Source organism: Herpailurus yagouaroundi, unplaced genomic scaffold (genome assembly GCF_014898765.1).
Source record: "Herpailurus yagouaroundi ecotype Mexico unplaced genomic scaffold, PumYag 160, whole genome shotgun sequence".
NCBI classification, from domain to species: domain Eukaryota; kingdom Metazoa; phylum Chordata; class Mammalia; order Carnivora; family Felidae; genus Herpailurus; species Herpailurus yagouaroundi.
The window spans coordinates 50,059,206-50,076,612 of record NW_024412401.1 but is presented as its reverse complement, the minus strand read 5'-3'; the positions used below and the strand labels follow the sequence as shown (position 1 = coordinate 50,076,612).

Below are 17,407 nucleotides of genomic sequence, written 5' to 3'. Positions count from 1 at the left end.
GAGGGATGCGCAGGCAGTGTCACATAGAGTAGTTGGCCAGGGCCTTTCTGAAGAGGTGACAGTTGAGCTGAATGGCCGGAAGGAGCTGGCTATGTGAATAGAGCAGTCCAGGTAGAGGATACAGCAAGTGCAAAGGTCCTGAGGTAGGAATGAGCTCAGTGTGATTGGGGGTCAGAAGGGTGACCAGGGTGAGCAGATGGTGATTAAGAAGAAAGCAGGAGTTCAGACTGTACAGGGCTTGGTAGGTCAGGATAAAGAGTGGACTTTTGCAAAAACCAAATTGAAGAGCTTTATCTGAGCCTGCAGGACTTCCCGGTGTCAGTTCTACTGTGGATTTATGATTCTCATCTGCTCTGGGAGCCCAGGACATTTGGGCACATCCTTGTTTCCATGTGGCCAGGAGGGTGTTGCCTCTTTAGAGAAAGAATCCTCACATCAGGTCACCAGACATTGTGGGTAATGAATGGATCTGTAGGGAATTTCTCACAACTGACCCCTTAGGGTTGAGTCTATGAGGAAGAGAAACATGAAGGATGAAGACTGGGGGTCAGGGGCAGAAGGACTCAGGCTTTGTGTGCCTGGCCTTGTGTGAATGGGAGGCCACAGAGAGAGTTTGAACTTGGGCCACCACCCTTGAACTATGCCCAGGCTAGGGTGCAGGGACAAAGTAGGCCCATGCTCAAAGGAGGCCCAGGGACAGGGCTTGCCTCAGCATGCCCTCCCCGCAATAGGATGGGGAGAGTCATGGCCGACTTGGTTTTGCACCTGAGCAGGTAGCCTTGGGAAGTTGCTGATCTGGGTGTGGATCAGAACGTGGGTACCTTGGCATCGTGCCCACGTCAGAGCCTTTGAGAAAAAGGTGAATGGAGTTTGAAATGGGGTCTGAGCAGGAACCTAGCCTGGATCCCAGGGGAAGGCCCCATAGAGGGAGGTGGGTGTGGTGGAGGTGGTAAGACCTCCATAGGTAAGACCTATGTATATATATAGGTTTTATATTTTATATATTTTATATATATATATATTATATATAATAAATATATTTTTATATATTTATATATATTTTATATATAAATTTTATATATTTTGGGAGGGGGTGTTTGGGAGGTGAAAATAGGTGGCCACTACGTGGCAGTGAGACTGCCCTGGGTTCGAATCCTAACAGTGTCACAGCTGCTCTGCACTGTACCACTGGCAGGTAGGTGCTGTTATTATCCCCACTTCATAGAGGAGAAAAACTGAGGCTCAGGTGTAGGTCACACCACCAGAGACAGTCCAGCTAGGGTCGACAGAGAAAATACAAGACGCCCCGTTACACCGGAAAGTCAGATTTTTAATACAATTATACACTGTTTATCTGAAATTCCAATATAACTGAGTGTCCTGTATTTTACTTGCTAAATCTGGCAACCCTACCCGCTTGAAACCCAGGGCTGCTTGACCCCAAGCCCCTGCTTAATTTTCCTACCCACCCCCCCAATTTCAGAAATGGAGAAACCCAAGTCCGGAAGGCTAGGCAGCCACGGAGGCGCCCTGGTTCCCACCCCCGCTGAGCCTTTTCTCTCGGATCCCCGGCAGGAGCTTGGGAGAAACGTGGTTGGGCAGAAAAGGGGAGATGCGGGAGCTCCGGCTCCGCCCACGGCCTGCAGGCCCCGCCCCCATCCCGGAGGCCCCGCCGCCAGCCACGCACTTCCCTCCCCAGCCGCGCAGGCGGTGCTCGTAGGTCCCGCCTCCCTCTTCCCGGGCTCCGCCCCCAGCGCGCCTGTCTCCTCCCCGTCCTCGCAGACCCCGCCCCCGCTGCCGGCGGCGCACGTTCGGTTTCCAGTCTCCAGAAGCCGCGGCCGCGGTGCCGCCTCCGCCCCGGGGCTCAGGCTTCCAGCCCGGCCCGCCCGGTTTGCGGGCCATGGAGCTCCGAGCGGTGGATCGAGAACAGCCGGAGCGCCCCAGCCTACCCGTCTGGTTAGCTCCCGGCCGGGGGAAGGGGCGGTGGAATCTGGGAGAGGGGTGGAAATCTCTCGTCCTATCCCGCCTCAGGCCTCTCCGTTTCTCCCGCCCGTAGGGAGGTAGGAAGGATGGGGAGGCAGTCGGGGCTCCAGGCTGCTGGTTCTAACTGACCCAGACTCGATGGGTGACCTTGAGCCGAGGGCTCCCCCTCCCTGCCTCTCTTTCTCCATCTGCACAATGGGGATTGGGTTGGTTTGAGGTTTCCCGAAGGTCACCTGATACCAGGTCTTTTAGGATGCGGACAGCGCTGTCCGGTGTTTGGGGACTTTAAGGCGTTTGACTCCCGAAAGCCATTTGCCTTGACCCTGGCCCCATACCCTTCCCTGCCTCAGTTTCCCTGGGCAGGTTCCTCAGGGGCCTGGGACCTAGCTCTGAGTTTCTGGATCTTGGCAGGTGCCTGGCTGCCACCCCTTCCCAGCCTGAGCCCTGGAGACAGCAGCCCCCAGGCTGCTGAGCAGCGGCAACAGCATGAAGGCTCCGGTAAGTGGTGGAAGGAGGAAGGCTCTTGGGGAACTTCCGGCACAGCAGCCTCATAGCCTCTCCCACCCCAGCACTGACTCACTTTTGACCCACTGCTCCTGAGCTGAGAAGGGGAGACTGGCCTCAAAGCCCTGCCTGATCTGGCAGGCTGTGTGGCTTCAGACAAGTGGTGTTCCCTCTCTGGTCTCAGTGCCCTGTGCGCCTCCCCTGTAATGAGGAGATAACAGTACTACCTCTTGTGGGTATCCCCTAGGTCACCCAGGTGAGGCACCCACCTGGGAGGGGGATATGGTGCGAAAGTTCAGTTTAGCTGCCCTCAACTTTATTTAGGAGCTGCTGGTTGTGGGAGAGGACCCTGGATGTTGTGGGGAGTCCACCACCACTGCCTGAATCCGGGTCTCTGGGCCCCTTGTGGGCAGAGCCTGAGGCCTCAGGGGCTGAACCCCCTCCCCCGCACAGCTGGCCACAGACAGATTTATTTTTAGAAGCTGATGTGGCTTGTGGGCAGAGAAGGGTGGGCCTCCGGCAGGATATGCCCTGGGAGGGGAGCGGGGGCGGGGAGCTGCATTTCCCACCTCCGATTTTCAGAGTACCAGCCAGCTGCTGGGTGGGTTCTGCGGGCCAGCTGAGGGACCTCTGCCTTGGGCGGGCTGGGAGAATATTAGAGCCCAGAGAGACACAGATGGTGACCAGGGTGGCCCAGCACATGACAGCAGCCGCAGGTCGTGCGCCCTGTCGGGGCTCCTCGTTGAAAGGCTTGGTGGGGGCACTCCCTCAGAGGGCCAGCGGGCCCCCGGAGGGCGTCCTGCTTCACGTGGCCTTTGGCGCATGTTTTCTGGAGGTGGGAGCCTCTGAACCAGCAGCTGTCAATTACTGAAACCATTTCTTGAGTGACACTTCCCTTTCTGCCATCCTCCTTACTCACCTGGGCTGCTGATCCAGATCCGGCACCAAGTCAGCTGGGGGAGGGGACAGGGGATGGGCACCCTGGCGGCCTCAGTCCAAGGTCTGAAGGAGGAGGGTTTGCCCTCCTGAGGGGCCACTCTTGCGTCTTCTTGTGCACATTATAGTCTACACAGCACTGTTACCGCTGGCCTCACGGTGAGCTCACAGGTGCTACGGGCCCTGAGTTTTTAGAAGAGGAAGCAGGTCCAGAGGGGTGGAGAGTTGCACCCAGGGCTACAGAGTGCACCTAGGCTTCTGGTTAAGAGTATGGGCTCTGCAGCCTGGATTGAAGGGCCCATCCTGTTTCCATGCTGTGTGGCCTCGGGTTTTCATCCCGGATCCCTTATCTAGAACATGGGAGGAATAAAAGGGCTTGTCTCCAGGGCCTGAGCAGCCCAGAGGAAGCCCTGGTTAACTCTGGGCTCTGCTGATGTTCTGGAAGCTACCGAGCTGGGGTTTGGACCCATGAGGCTGGAGCATGGCACCCCAGCATAAGCTTCTAAGAGGAGCCCCAGGGACACCCCCCGCACACACCCCATGACTGTTTGTCTCCCCCAGGGTCGGCTCCTGCTTGTCATCCTGTGCTCCTCGGGCTTCTCAGCTGCCTACATCCTGCTGTGCTGCTGGGCCTGCCTGTCCTTCTGCCTGGCCCCCTGCCTGGACCCCCACCCGTCCACCAACTCCAGGCCCACTGTGCCAGGGCCCCTGCACTTCAGCGGATATAGCAGCGTGCCAGATGGGAAGGTGAGCTGGCCGGACAACATGTCGAGACAGGCCGGCCAGGGTGCCCCCTACTCTCTGGGCATAAGTGAGAACCAGGCGCGTGCCAGGCCAGCCTGGACCCCAGGCTTGGCCCCTCTGCTCACCAGCTGTGTGACATTGAGCAGTCACTACACCTCTGTGAGTCCCAAGTTCTAAGAGGAAGTGGATTTATTTTTTTTTATTTTGTAATTTTTTTTTTTTTTTCCAGAGAGAGAGAGAGAGAGAGAGTGAGCACGAGCAGGGGGGAGGGACCGAGGAAGAGGGAGAAAGAATCTTAAGCAGGTTCCACACTCAGTGTGGACCCCAGTGTGGGGGCTCAATTCCATCATCCTGGGATCATGACCTGAGCCAAAATCGAGAGTCGGATGCTCAACCAAATAAGCCACCCAGGCGCTCTAGAAATGTTTTTGTTTTTGTTTTTTAATTGAGTAAATATTGTCTGGCTGCTCTCAGCTGGGTACTGGAGGTAAAATAGGTGAGTCGGCCAGGGTGCTCACCCCTGGAGCTCACCCCTGGAGCTCCCAGTCTGGTGGGGGAGACAGACACCTTCACATCATGGTGATCTGTGTATCATTCGGTGTATGTATTTTAAAAAAAATTTTTTTTAATGTTTGTTTTTGAGAGAGAGACAGAGACAGAGTATGAGCAGGAGAGAGGCAGAGAGGGAGGGAGACACAGAATCTGAAACAGGCTCCAGGCTCCGAGCTGTCAGCACAGAGCCTGACGCGGGGCTCGAACCCACGAACTGTGAGATCGTGACGCTTAAGCGCCTGAGCCACCCAGGTGCTCCTGTCTTTAGATGTAACTATGTTTGCACATAAGCCATTCATTCGGCAAGTGTGTATTTGGTGCCTTGGATGCTCCCTGTCTTGTGCTGATGATCGCTGCTGGGGATGGAGATGATAGAGAAAAGTCATGTCAGCCCCAGACCTTTCCCTCTCGTGGGGCTACGGGGACACTGGAGCTCAGGGGTGATGAGGCAGCTTTGGCCCCTGCCCCATGACGCCCCCGTCCCCATGCTTGCTCTGCCAGGTGCAGATTGGAGTACGTTATACCCCTCACCCTGATTTCAGTGGCCCCCCGTAGTAGCTTTCTCAAAGGCATCCCATACCGACACCCGGCACAGAAAGCTCCTGGCTCTGAGTGTGATGGCTCTCTGAGCACAAAGGTCAGAGGGAGGCATGTTCAGGGACCCTGGCTCGGAGGAGACATATTTTGGGCCTTCATTTCTCTGAGCCTTGGTTGCCTCCTCATCGGTAACTTCTACCGATGAATCAAGAATCTTCTGGTTTCTACCTCTGTAGAGTTGCTCTGCTGATCTAACTGGGTGATCCGTGGCCAGTGTTCACAACAGGTGCCATGTAAATATTTGATCAAGATGTAAAACCACTGGGGGTTTGGCCACTTGGGACAAGAGGTGGGGTGGGCCGGGTAGATGATGTCCCATCTTCTGTGGTGGTGGCCGGTGTTTATTTCAGACACTCGAGCTCATTCGGATATGGGCTCGAGGTGGCCAGATCCTCTGGGCCAGAAATCCAGGTTTTGGATATCCGGAAAAAAATCTGATTGCAGTTAAATAGTTTAAAGCCCTTGCGTGGGACAAGCTGAATATCTCCTGGGGCTAGCAGTGACCTCAGATCTGAATAGACCACAGTGGGCAGGATAGGCCCAAACTGTGGGCAGAATAAAGGAATCGTGCTGTCTTTTGGAGGCATGGAAAATGGGCCTGTGAATCCCTAAATCAACATTAGGTCTGATATAAAATATCTCAGAGAGGAATACGGGACCATCGTAAACCCGTGTCCTCTCGGGAGGGCATGGAGACATGGGGTGGGGAGCAAGTCTTTTTCTGGGACCCCTGACCGCCAGTGAACATTTGTAGACATGTTGGCTCAGCTTCAGCTTCTCGGGGGATAATGAGATGGTTGGGCCCTCACTGTCCTCTGGGTCTGGGCTAATCATTCCCCAGGCAGTTTTATTTTATTTTAATTACTATTTAAAAAAATTGTTTTAATGTTTATTTATTTTTGAGAGAGACCGAGCATGAGTGGGGGGAGGGGCAGAGAGAGAGGGAGACACAGAATCCGAAGCAGGCTCCGAGCTCCGAGCTGTCAGCACAGAACCCAATGGGGCTCAAACTCACGAACCCTGAGATCATGACCTGAGCCGAAGTCAGACACTCAACTGACTGAGCCACCCAGGCGCCCCTAATTATTATGTTTTTATGAGAGAGAGAGAGAGAGAGAGAGAGAGAATGCACGTGAGTGGGGGAGAGGGGCAGGGAGAGAGAGGCAGAATCTCAAGCAGGTCCCACGCTCAGTGCAAAGCCCCACTCGGGGGCCTGATCCCACAACCCTGGAATCAGGGCCTGAGCCGAAATCAAGAGTCAGAGGCTCAACTGACTGAGCCACCCAGGCGCCCCTCCAGGCATTTTTTTTTTTTTAATTTTTTTTTCAACGTTTTTTATTTATTTTTGGGACAGAGAGAGACAGAGCATGAACGGGGGAGGGGCAGAGAGAGAGGGAGACACAGAATCGGAAACAGGCTCCAGGCTCTGAGCCATCAGCCCAGAGCCCGATGCGGGGCTCGAACTCACAGACCGCGAGATCGTGACCTGGCTGAAGTCGGACGCTTAACCGACTGCGCCACCCAGGCGCCCCCCCTCCAGGCATTTTTAATTGAGTCCTCTCACAACCTGGTCAAGTAAATGCTATTTTCATCCCCATTTGACAGATGAGGAAACTGAGGCTCAGAGAGACAGAGGAAGTGGCAGAACCAGGATTCAGGCTCCAAGCCAGACGCTCTCAATGTTGTGAAACCTTAAAGACTAAAGACCCTTCTTTTACTTACAAACCGGGCACAACATGAGTGGGGCTCAGGCAGAGGAGGAAGTGGCCTAAGAGTCATTGTGAAGAGCCGAGGTTCACGTTTGCTTAACAAGCACATATATGACCCCTGGTACCAGTGTGTGCTAAGTACCGCTTCAAGTGCTTTATAAATGTTTGCTCACGTAACCGTAATAAAGAACCCACGATGGGGCGCCTGGGTGGCTCAGTCGGTTGGGCGTCCGACTTCAGCTCAGGTCACGATCTCGCGGTCCGTGAGTTCGAGCCCCGCGTCGGGCTCTGGGCTGATGGCTCAGAGCCTGGAGCCTGCTTCTGATTCTGTGTCTCCCTCTCTCTCTGCCCCTCCCCTGTTCATGCTCTGTCTTTCTCTGTCTCAAAAATAAATAAACGTTAAAAAAAAAAACAAAAAAAAAACCCACGATGGAGGGCGTATTAGGGCCTCAGCAATAGGGAAAAGGGACATGAAGGTGGCCAATGAGGAAGGATGGGGCTCTGAACGCAGAGTCTCAGCCCTGCCACTTGCTATCCATGTGACCGTAGGAAAGTCACTCCCCCGGCTCAGCCTCGATTTCCTTATCTGCAAAATGGGTTGACGCCGTACTTGCAGCTGATACAGGGGCCATGTGAAGGCGGTGGCTGTTACCGGGTGGAGGGACGGGGATGTGGGAGCTGTGTGCTCATCCCTTTCTCTTCCTCTCTGCCTCTCCCTGCAGCCGCTGGTCCGAGAACCATGCCGTAGCTGTGCCGTGGTGTCCAGCTCCGGCCAGATGCTGGGCTCGGGCCTGGGCGCGGAGATCGACAGTGCCGAGTGCGTGCTGCGCATGAACCAGGCACCCACCGTGGGCTTTGAGGCCGACGTGGGCCGGCGCAGCACCCTGCGCGTGGTCTCGCACACGAGTGTGCCTCTGCTGCTGCGCAACTACTCCCACTACTTCCAGCACGCCCGTGACACGCTCTACGTGGTGTGGGGCCAGGGCAGGCACATGGACCGGGCGCTGGGCGGCCGTACCTACCGCACACTGCTACAGCTCACGAAGATGTACCCGGGCCTGCAGGTCTACACCTTCACGGAGCGCATGATGGCCTACTGCGACCAGGTCTTCCAGGACGAGACGGGCAAGAACCGGTGAGCCTGGGGCCGGCCTGCGGGGGGTCTCCCTGCTGGCTGGGGACCTGCCTTCTCAAGCCGCTTCTTGTCCATCACGGGTCTGCTCCACCGGGCGCTGGGGTTCAGCAGTGAGGGAGGCAGACATGCTCCTGCCTCTGATGGGGGACAGAATCAGAGAGACTGTCGTTCGTCGAGTTAGCACATAGATCCAAAAGCCCCTACGGTGGCCGGCCTTACGAGCACAGGCTGGGGAGCACTGCCGCGGGGAGCGGTGTCGGGAGCTCTGGCCTCGGGAGGGGATACTCCCTGAGATCTGAATTGGCCTCTGAAGTCCCTGCCAGATGACAGAAGTAACAGTGACGGTACAAACGGCCCTCTTCCTGCACCAGGCACTGCCTTAAGCCCTCTGCCTTGAGGATCTCCTTTCATCTCACACTCAGACTCCTCCCAGCCTCCTCCTCCGCACGCCGGCTCCTCCCACCCCCACCACAGCTCTGGAAATCCGGCCGCCAGCCTCCAGTTTCCCAGCCAGAAACCTGGGCTTTGTACCCGCCTCCTTTCATTCCATCACCTGCGGCATATGGTGGCCTCTTGACTCTCCTGTGCCCACAGGTGCCACCCGGACCCAAGCCACCATTACGCCCCAGCCTCCGCTGTGCTTGTAGCAGCCCCTTGCTGCCGCCACTCTTGTCCCCTTGCAGTCTGAGCGCCAGCCGCCTGCAACCTGACGGAGGCTTCCCTTCACGTGGAGAATAAAGTCCAGGCTCTCGTCCCTCCCCTCCCCTGGCCTGTAAGCCTCCTACGAGGCCCGCCTCCGTGATCTCATCATCTCCCTTCTCTCAACCTGCCCGTCCTCTGGGCCTCCTCACATCTCTACACTGGTTCTCACCTGCAGGGCTCATACATGTTTTCCCTCCGTCTAGAATGTTCTCCTCTCACGCCTCCCTGTGACTGACTCCTTCTTGCTATTCAGGTCTGGGTGGGATGTCACCTCATCAGAGAAGCCCTCCACGACCACCCCGTCTGAAGGTGCCCTTCCCTGCCTGACATTCTTTGTCCCCTTCTTGTCTCAGCATTCCTGGCCCTCCCTTGAGAATGTTAGCACCGGCCATGGCAGGTTCCTAGCCACCCAGTTTGAAAGAGTGAGCCACCCCATAACCCTTCTGTCAAGGTGGATGTGAGTAGCCCTCGTCTGGGAGGGTAACCAGTGCTGGTGCATTGAGAGAGTTGAGCCCTGGGCTGCCCACACAGTCCCTCGCTCCCAGTTGGGTGTGGGGACCAGGGGAGGTGCTGAGCTGACAGTGTTCCCTCCCCATAACTACCTATATAATTCTCCCCATTCCACAGATGGGTCAGTGAGGCTCAGAGAGGTTTGTGAGCAAAGCTGATACCCTAGGGCAGACGTAGGGTTTGAATTGGAGACCAACTTGAATTCAGACAGGGGTCTTCCCCACTCTCACCCGCTGTGCTCAGTGGCCTCACATGATCGTCTCGGGGTTTGCTCAAGCCCCTTGTGGGTGGTGAGGGGCTGAACAAGCCTGGGTTGGCGTCCAGCTGCACCTCTTTCCTGCTGCTGATCTCGGGCTGGCTCTGTCCCCTCCCCAGCCTTCCCCAGGGCCCCCTCTGTAGGGGTCGAGGTGAGGGCCCTTGGCTGGGAGAGTGGCCAGCGCCGTGCCTGGAGACAGCTGAGGCTGGGCCTGTCGCACAGCCCCTTCCTTGCTCAGACCCGCGTTGGGGAGGGACGCGGCTGCACTGACTGTGCCCCTTCCCGCCAGGAGACAGTCCGGCTCCTTCCTCAGCACCGGCTGGTTCACCATGATCCTCGCCCTGGAGCTGTGCGAGGAGATCGTGGTCTACGGAATGGTCAGCGACAGCTACTGCAGGTCAGGCCAGCCGGGTGCTAGGCGGGAGGAAAGGCCGGGGCGGGGAGGACCGTGGGCCCCCTGTCCTGGCCTCACCCTGGGGGAGCTTGGGGCACGGGGTGTGTGGGCTCCCCCGTGGGCGGCTGAGGCTCAGACACCCCTGGGGCCCAGGGCCTCCCTTTCCTCATATGTAAAAGAGAGAGCGATCACACCTTCCCCAGAAGGTCGTAGAAACGTTTAGAGAGAGAATAAATCTACCGAGGTGCTCAGAAGGGCATCATCAGGCACCAGCTGCGTCGAAGCTGTTGCCGTTGATATCACAACAGTTCAGTATTATTGTAAGGAACATGTGCACAAGGGACAGGACGGGCCCCGGGTCTTTGTTTTCTGTTCTCTTGGAGCTTGCTTGGTGAGCACGTGGGCCAGATGACAGCCCATGTGCGCCCTCTGCCATGGCCCCGGGCCAGACGGCCAGTGTGCACGGTGCTGATGAGCGGGTGGGGGTGCAGCCGCGGGGACTGACGGGACGCTCACCGGAAGCCCCGAACCCGCAAGGCGCTTTGCAATCTTACATCTTTTTGACCCGTGGTCTCAGGTGACCGTCTGCGTTTTACAGACAGGTTATTTATGCTCACAGAGTACGTCTCCAGCCTAGAAGCGGCCAGCTTGCAAGAGCCAGAGCCAGGGTCAAACCCTGGCCCGTGGGATCCGTGGGCTGCCCTGCGCCTCCCCTGTCTGTCCTGACCTTCCCCGGGACCAGGCATGGGGGTGCTCCGGCAGGGAGTCCCTGGTGAGGGGCTGGTCGTGGTAGGTGGCAGGGTGTGGCGGGAGGCAGGCAAGCTTAGGTGCCCCACGCCTGTCCCTCTTCCCCACCCGCAGGGAGGAGAGCCACCCCTCGGTGCCTTACCACTACTTTGAGAAGGGCCGGCTGGACGAATGTCAGATGTACCTGGCCCACGAGCGGGCGCCCCGCAGCGCCCACCGCTTCATCACTGAGAAGGCCGTGTTCTCCCGCTGGGCCAAGAAGAGGCCCATTGTGTTTGCCCACCCATCGTGGAGGACCCAGTAGCCCCATCGCCTAGCCAGCCACAAGGCCCTCACCGGGCCTCCGTTCCACACTCCACCGGAAACATTTAATTTATGGATCCTGTCTCCTGCCACATGCCTAGTGGACCTAAGGTCTCTTCTGGCCCTACCCTGGGGACACTTGGAGCCATCTCAGGCCTCCCGACTTGAGGGGGAGAAGAGGAGGACTGTGGTGACCTTTGCAGCCCTTCCCTGCACCCCACTTTCTGAGTAATCCAAATCTTCATTTTGGGGTTCACCCCCCCCCTCTGGGTCTGTCCAGTGGCCTTTGCCCCCGGGGCTGATGGCCCCTCAACTCACCAGCATTGTGATCTTCGATCTTTCAACAGCCCTGGTCCTTCTTCACTGTCCCCCCTCCACCTGCCTTCGGTGCCACATTTCCCAGGCTGGAGCTTGGGGTTCGTTGGGCGAAGGGGCCTTTGAACTGTGACTGCCAGGGCCGCCTCTGGAGTGTACGGGTAAACATGTGTTTTCTGGAAGCCTGTCTGAAGTGTGGTCATGTGTCTGGGGGTGGGGATTGGGGCTCCTCTCCCTGCCACAATCCCATAACCTGTTGACTCGAGGGCAGGCTGGGTCCTTGGGCCCCTCCCCGGGCCCACAGCCGACTGGACTTCTGTCATTTAACCTGCCCACGTGTTTCTTCCCCAGGAGCCTACCTGCTTCCCCGCCAAGTCAGGAAGCCTCTTCCTCACCAGGCCGGGAAGTCTGGCTCCCTGGCTGCACTTGGCACGGGGAATGCCCCACCTCAGCAGCTTCCAGGGTACCCCTTGTCCTGTACCGGTGGGAGGAGAGTCCAGAGCTTGGGAGGAAATGACTCAGGGTGGGAAGGAAAGTGCCCCGCCCCGTGTCACCTCCCTGCTCCGTGGGTTAAATTCCAAGGATCTTGCCCGTTAAATCCCCTGTTAACTCTGAAGTTGGTCACACTGCAAGAAAGGCAGGCAGAGCTTCAGTTTCCTCACCTGTAGGGTGGGAAAAACAGACTCACCAGTAAACAGCAAGGGCCGGTGAACAAGGGTCTGGGGCCACCTTGGGGAGCGGGACAGAGTTAGCACATCCTTAATCTGGAGACCAGGAAACTAATGAAAAACCAGGACCCCAGGACCTCAGGCTGTCAGCTGCAATGGAGGAGCCCTGGGGTCCTAGCTCCCCCAGCTCCAGGGCTTGGGGCCCACCTCACGGGCATGTGACTTGCGCAGTTGTTTAGGATCTTATGCTTAGCGTAACGCTCTGCTGTTGTCAACCTGAAATTCTTAACAGTGCTTTGTCACAAGGGGCTGCACACTTTCATTTGGCGCTGCACCCCGCAAACTATGTGGCCAGTGGTGCCACAGAGCCGGGGTGCCAGGGAGCACACTCCCCCTGCTGCCCCCAGCCTTCTCAGGAGAGCCTGGAGACCCGGCCCCTGGCCCACGGCGCTGCTTTATGCGCCCGGCCTCCCCCGCCCCAGTGCCAGGCAGGCCCAGAAGGCTCTGCAAGCGTGGGAGGAGCGGGGAGAGCCCTGAGCTGGGGAAGTAGGAGCAGGCTGGCAGCCGAACGCCAGCTGCTGGCCTGGCAGTGGCCAGTGTCTCTGAGCAGGTATTGGGCAGAGGTAAGGGTGGGATGTAACCTGGCAGGCAGAGGGTTGGTGGGGGAACTTCCAGGCTCGGAGGGAGGGCTCTGGAGTGAGACCTGGCCTCCCTCAGGCTCCTGCCGTGGGATCCTGGCAGATTAGTGCCTTCCTCCTGGCCTCAGTTTCCTCATCTGTGAAAGATATTAAAGTAGTCCTCACTGGAGCGCCCAGCTGGCTTGGTAGAGCGTGCGACTCTTGACTTGGGGGTTGTAAGTTCAAGCCCCATGTAGGCATGGAGTCTACTTTAAAAAAGAAAAAAAAAAAAAAAAAAAAGTAGTCCCTACCTCATGGGATTGTATGAATTCACCGAGGTGGCCCCAGGGATGACACTTGATGTGTGGGACTATCATTTTCAATGGGATCTCCCTTGCTCAGCATCGGCCCTGCCCTCCTTGGCCCTGACCAGCTGCCTCCCTGCTCACAGTCTTGTCCTGGGTCTCCAAGGACAGAGTCTGCTGTTTCTGGGGAGATTTGAACTCACACCCCTTCCAAGAGGTTGCCTCCTCCTCCTCCGTCCCCCAGGAGATGCTGGCTCAGCCCCTGGGCCCAGTGCACAGAGGAGCCTCTGTCCTGGTCCTGCCCCCGGGTGGGATGTTTATTGCTGGGTTGGCCTAAATAATGTGTCTTTCTGGGATGGTGACCTGGCAGGCACCGTCCACCAGTTTCTTCCTCCGGGCCAAAGACAATGACCCCTGGCTGCTCTGGTGACTGGTTCTGGGCCTGCTGAAGGCTCTCCGAGGAAGCCCCTTCTCTGCCACTGCAGCTCCAGCAGCTTCCAGGAGGTGAGTTGGGGGCGGGACCTTCCTCCCAGCTCTGAGGAGTGTGGCCGGGTGGGGCACCTTGTGTGCGGCCCCCCTTCGGGGATCTGTTTTCCTGTCCACACCCCTGCTCCTTTGTCCCCTCAGCAGGCCTGCTGAGGACTCATCTACTTCCTCCTGAGGTCAGAGGGGAAACCAGGTGAGCTTCACAGCCTGGCGGTGTCTTAAGGGGCCTCTTCTCAGAAGGAACTTGGGGCCAGCTACTTCCTGGTTCCAGACCCACTGCCCAGGTCTTGGGAACATGCGCTTGGGAGCAGCTCCTGTGTGCAGGCCCACACCTGCCAGAGACGCTCACTGGCCTCTTTTCTGTCCAGAGGAAAAGAGCCTGGAGTTCCCAGGCTTGACTCCCACACTGGCTGTGCCCAGGACCCAGGAGGGAGAGACCTGGGCAAGTCTTGACCCCTCTCGGGGCCTTGGTTTGGGTCTGTGTAAATTGGGAGCTAGGGTGGCAGGTGAGGGAGTCTCTGAGGGCTCCTTCTAGGGCCCCGCGGAAGGGAAAAATCCCAACAGTGCAAAGATTGCTAAGGGATAAGAAGGGAAGGTGGTCACACTCAGGACCCCCACCCTGGGACAAGAAGGCCTGAAGCAGAGGCCATCTCCCCCACACCATGGATGGGCAGCTCTGTGGGGAGGACCCGCTCCGGGCAGCTCTGTGGGGAGGACCCGCTCCGGGCAGAGTTGGAGAACAGTACCAGAATTGGCCATGGCCACCCGTCCATGAAAGCCCTGCCGTGGGTGTGGGGCAGGCCTTGGGCTTTGGGGCAGAATGACTTGTGGTTATTCAGCAGATAGGCCTGGGGGAATCCCAGCCTGGGCACCTGTGCGCACCCCAAGTGGCACTTTCTCCCTCTGGAGGGTAGTAGTACCCATCGCATAGGTTATTTTAAGGATTCAGTGAGGTGTATCTGCAAAGTGCTTAGCACAGGAGAAAGCACCTGGCATGCGACACACTGGGGCTGTTTTTCTTATCCTTGTTATTATTGAAGTGGTTCTTTTGGGGGGGGGCCCAGGAAAAGGGAAGCAGAGCTTCCTGGAATAAGCCTTGGCCCGGCAGGCCTGAGGGGGGAGCTCCAGGTCCGGGTTTGGTCCAGGAACTGGTTCTGCAACACTGTGGTCTCCCTAGTCCCTGTCATTGGCCTGGGGCAGGAAGAAGAGCTGGGGACAGGACCCCCCCACCCCTGGTAGAGGCTCTAACCTGAGGGGTGACTTTGGGCAAGGGGCTCCTGTTCTCTGAACCCCCATAACCAAGCTTCCCACCCGGCTGCCCTGCTCCCTGCCCTGTGGTTTTGTGTCCTCCTGCTGGCAGGGTGAGAGGTCTGGGGCTGAAGTGGGGTGCGGCTCAGGAAGCGGATGGAGGTGGACACCAGAGGGGCAAGAAGCCTCGAATCCACCTTTGGCCCTCCCCACTGAGCCCCACTGCCTGGTGGGCAGTGTCTACACAACCTGGAGGAAGGACCTTGGGCACACCCCCCCCCCTTGGTTTTAATTTAAAACAAAGTGGTATTAACAAATGAGTCCAATGTAAACAGCCTGAAACTTTATGAAGCAGAAAATAAAGGTAGCACCCACCCTTCCTGCCCCACATCCATTCTCCAGGGGGAAACTACTGCCAGTGGTCCAGTGTGGATTCTTCCAGACTTTTTGTGTACAAATATATAGGCATAGATAGTTATATACTTAAAAAAATTTTTTTTTAATGTCTATTTTTGAGAAAGACAGATTGCGAGCGGGGGAGGGGCAGAGAGAGAGGGAGACACAGAATCCAAAGCAGGCTCCAGGCTCCGAGCTGTCAGCACAGAGCCCGACACGGGACTTGAACCCACAAACCACAAGATCATGACCTGAGCCAAAGTCAGATGCTTAACCGACTGAGTCACTCAGGCACCGCCCCCCCGCCCGCCCCGATAGTTGTCTTTTTTTTTTTTTAAGGAATCATGCTATAGATGCAGTTCATTTTTTTATAAGTTAAAAACTCAGTTTTTAAATATAAAAACACTGTGGCTGTTAATCTTAAAATTTCTGGAAAATACAGTTAAGCCAAAAAAAAAAAAAGCAGCCCATAATCTCATCATTGCAGAAATAACCACTCTTAACACTTTAATCACTGATAGGCAAAAAAGTATCTCCTTATTTTAATTTGATTATCTCTGTCCTTTTTTCACTTTTTTAGTGCTTTTTAAAAAACGTTTATTATTTTTGAGAGAGAGAGAGAGAGAGAGAGAGAGAGGGTGCTCTTGCATGCACGAGCAGGGAAGAGGCAGAGGGAGAGAGAGACAAAATCCCAAAAAGGCTCAGCACAGAGTCCGACTTGGGGCTCAGTCTCACGAATTATGAGATCATGACCTGAACCAAAATCAAGAGTCGGACACTGAACCGACGGAGCCACCCAGGCGTCCCTCTTTCTTTCACCTTTTAATAACTGTGATACATGGGGCACCTGGGAGGCTCCGTCAGTTAAGCGTCCGACTTCAGCTCAGGTCATGATCTCATGGTCCGTGAGTTCGAGCCCCGCGTCGGGCTCTGTGCTGACAGCTCAGAGCCTGGATCCTGTTTCCGATTCTGTGTCTCCCTCTCTCTCTGACCCTCCCCCGTTCATGCTCTGTCTCCCTCTGTCTCAAAAATAAATACACATTAAAAAAAATTACTGTGATACATACAAATGGTGGCATAGATCATTCTTGTAAATTATAAAACATAACAATATAGTGAACCTCTCAAAACCCATGTCCCACTTAAAGACCAGAGTGGCACTAGAAATGCCCGCCTCTGTTTCCTCCCTCCCCTTTCCTGCATCCCTGCCTACCCCACAGAGACAACTGTGTTCTTGCTTGTAAAACTTTAATCATTCGGATAGGCAAAAGCTAACCCCCTCCCTGGCTGGGAGAAGTAGCCTGCTGCCAGCTGTATGCTTAATATAGTGTGTAGTTTTGTCTTCTGGGACTTGTCTTTTTCACCGCTCGTGTCTCTAAAACCCATCCATGTCATTGTAGCTTGTTCGTTTTCTCTGCTATATAATGTTTCACCGCCGCATATTGCAAACGAAACAAATCCATTCTCCTGTTGATGGATATATAGGCTGTGTCCAGTTTCGTGTTATTTCAAGGACTGCCACTCAGGATTTTGTTGTGTACACGTGAAAGAATTTCTCCAGACTACACACATGCAGGAGGGGAAAGCAAAGTTTTACCATTTCCTTTTCTAGAATGATTAACTTCTTTAAGTTGCTTTCTTCACTAAAATAGCCTGTAAATATCCTGGACATGCCTTCCTGTCAGTGCATGTGGACCCTACATCATCCATTTTAGCGGGGCTGTGCCTTTATTTAACCAGGCTCCTAGAACGGCTACTTAACTTGTTATGTTTCGTTGTCACATGAAATGATGTCATGTATACCCCAGTACCTATAAGTAACATAACATTTTGAATCCTTAAAACACCCTATGAGGTCGTTCTTCCGGTTTTCCAGAGGCAGAGGAAAGGTAAGTAATGTGCCACGACCCAACATCTGGTAGGATGGCACACAGCTGGACTTGAATCCACAGGAGGACCGGTGAGTTCACCCACGGTGACTCCTGGATGCAGGGCTCTGGAGGTCCTGGGGAAGGGGGCCCAGAGAGGAACTCAACTGGTTCCAAGCTCAGCGTGCTCCGGGACTCAGTTTCCCCATCCGGGTCGTGGCGGCAGTAAAGCGAGATAGAAGCGGGCCCGACCCACACTGAAGGTTTCCAGAAGGCTGTTGCGGTTTTCATTGCCCCTACCGGCTGCCCAGAGGGGCAAGCGACGCGCCAGCGCGGCCGGGTCCCGGGGTCGCCCGCCCCTCGCCCTTCCCCGCCGGCGCCGCCCGGGGGGCGGAGCCACCCGCGGCCCCTCCAGGCTCCGCCCGCCTCCCC

General features: G+C 56.2%; 2 protein-coding genes across 3 annotated transcripts in view; both read left to right on the top strand.

Annotated features, from left to right (window-relative positions):
- Window positions 1-1,843: 1,843 nt before the first annotated feature.
- On the top strand, window positions 1,844-11,574 carry ST6GALNAC4 (ST6 N-acetylgalactosaminide alpha-2,6-sialyltransferase 4). 2 transcript variants are annotated; one of them, XM_040482430.1, is made up of 6 exons: window positions 1,844-1,956; window positions 2,395-2,481; window positions 3,985-4,170; window positions 7,748-8,160; window positions 9,918-10,025; window positions 10,884-11,574. In XM_040482430.1, the coding sequence occupies exons 2-6, from the start codon at window positions 2,470-2,472 to the stop codon at window positions 11,071-11,073; spliced, it is 909 nt and encodes a 302-aa protein (XP_040338364.1). In that variant the 5' UTR covers window positions 1,844-1,956; window positions 2,395-2,469; the 3' UTR covers window positions 11,074-11,574. The 2 variants fall into 2 exon arrangements, with proteins under 2 accessions (XP_040338364.1, XP_040338365.1); XM_040482431.1 differs by lacking the exons at window positions 9,918-10,025; window positions 10,884-11,574 and adding an exon at window positions 9,116-9,873.
- A 1,858-nt stretch (window positions 11,575-13,432) lies between these two features.
- ST6GALNAC6 (ST6 N-acetylgalactosaminide alpha-2,6-sialyltransferase 6) overlaps window positions 13,433-17,407 on the top strand; it is a 17,363-nt gene continuing 13,388 nt past the window's right edge. The window contains exon 1 of the mRNA XM_040482420.1: window positions 13,433-13,481. The gene's annotated coding sequence lies outside the window, so the exon portion shown is untranslated. The remainder of the gene's footprint in view (window positions 13,482-17,407) is intronic.

Bases quoted from the DNA above. Each gene is read 5' to 3' on its own strand.
- ST6GALNAC4 (XM_040482430.1), top strand. The intron at 8,161-9,917 runs GTGAGCCTGGGG...CCTTCCCGCCAG, and splicing joins GACGAGACGGGCAAGAACCG to GAGACAGTCCGGCTCCTTCC. The intron at 10,026-10,883 runs GTCAGGCCAGCC...CCCCACCCGCAG, and splicing joins GTCAGCGACAGCTACTGCAG to GGAGGAGAGCCACCCCTCGG.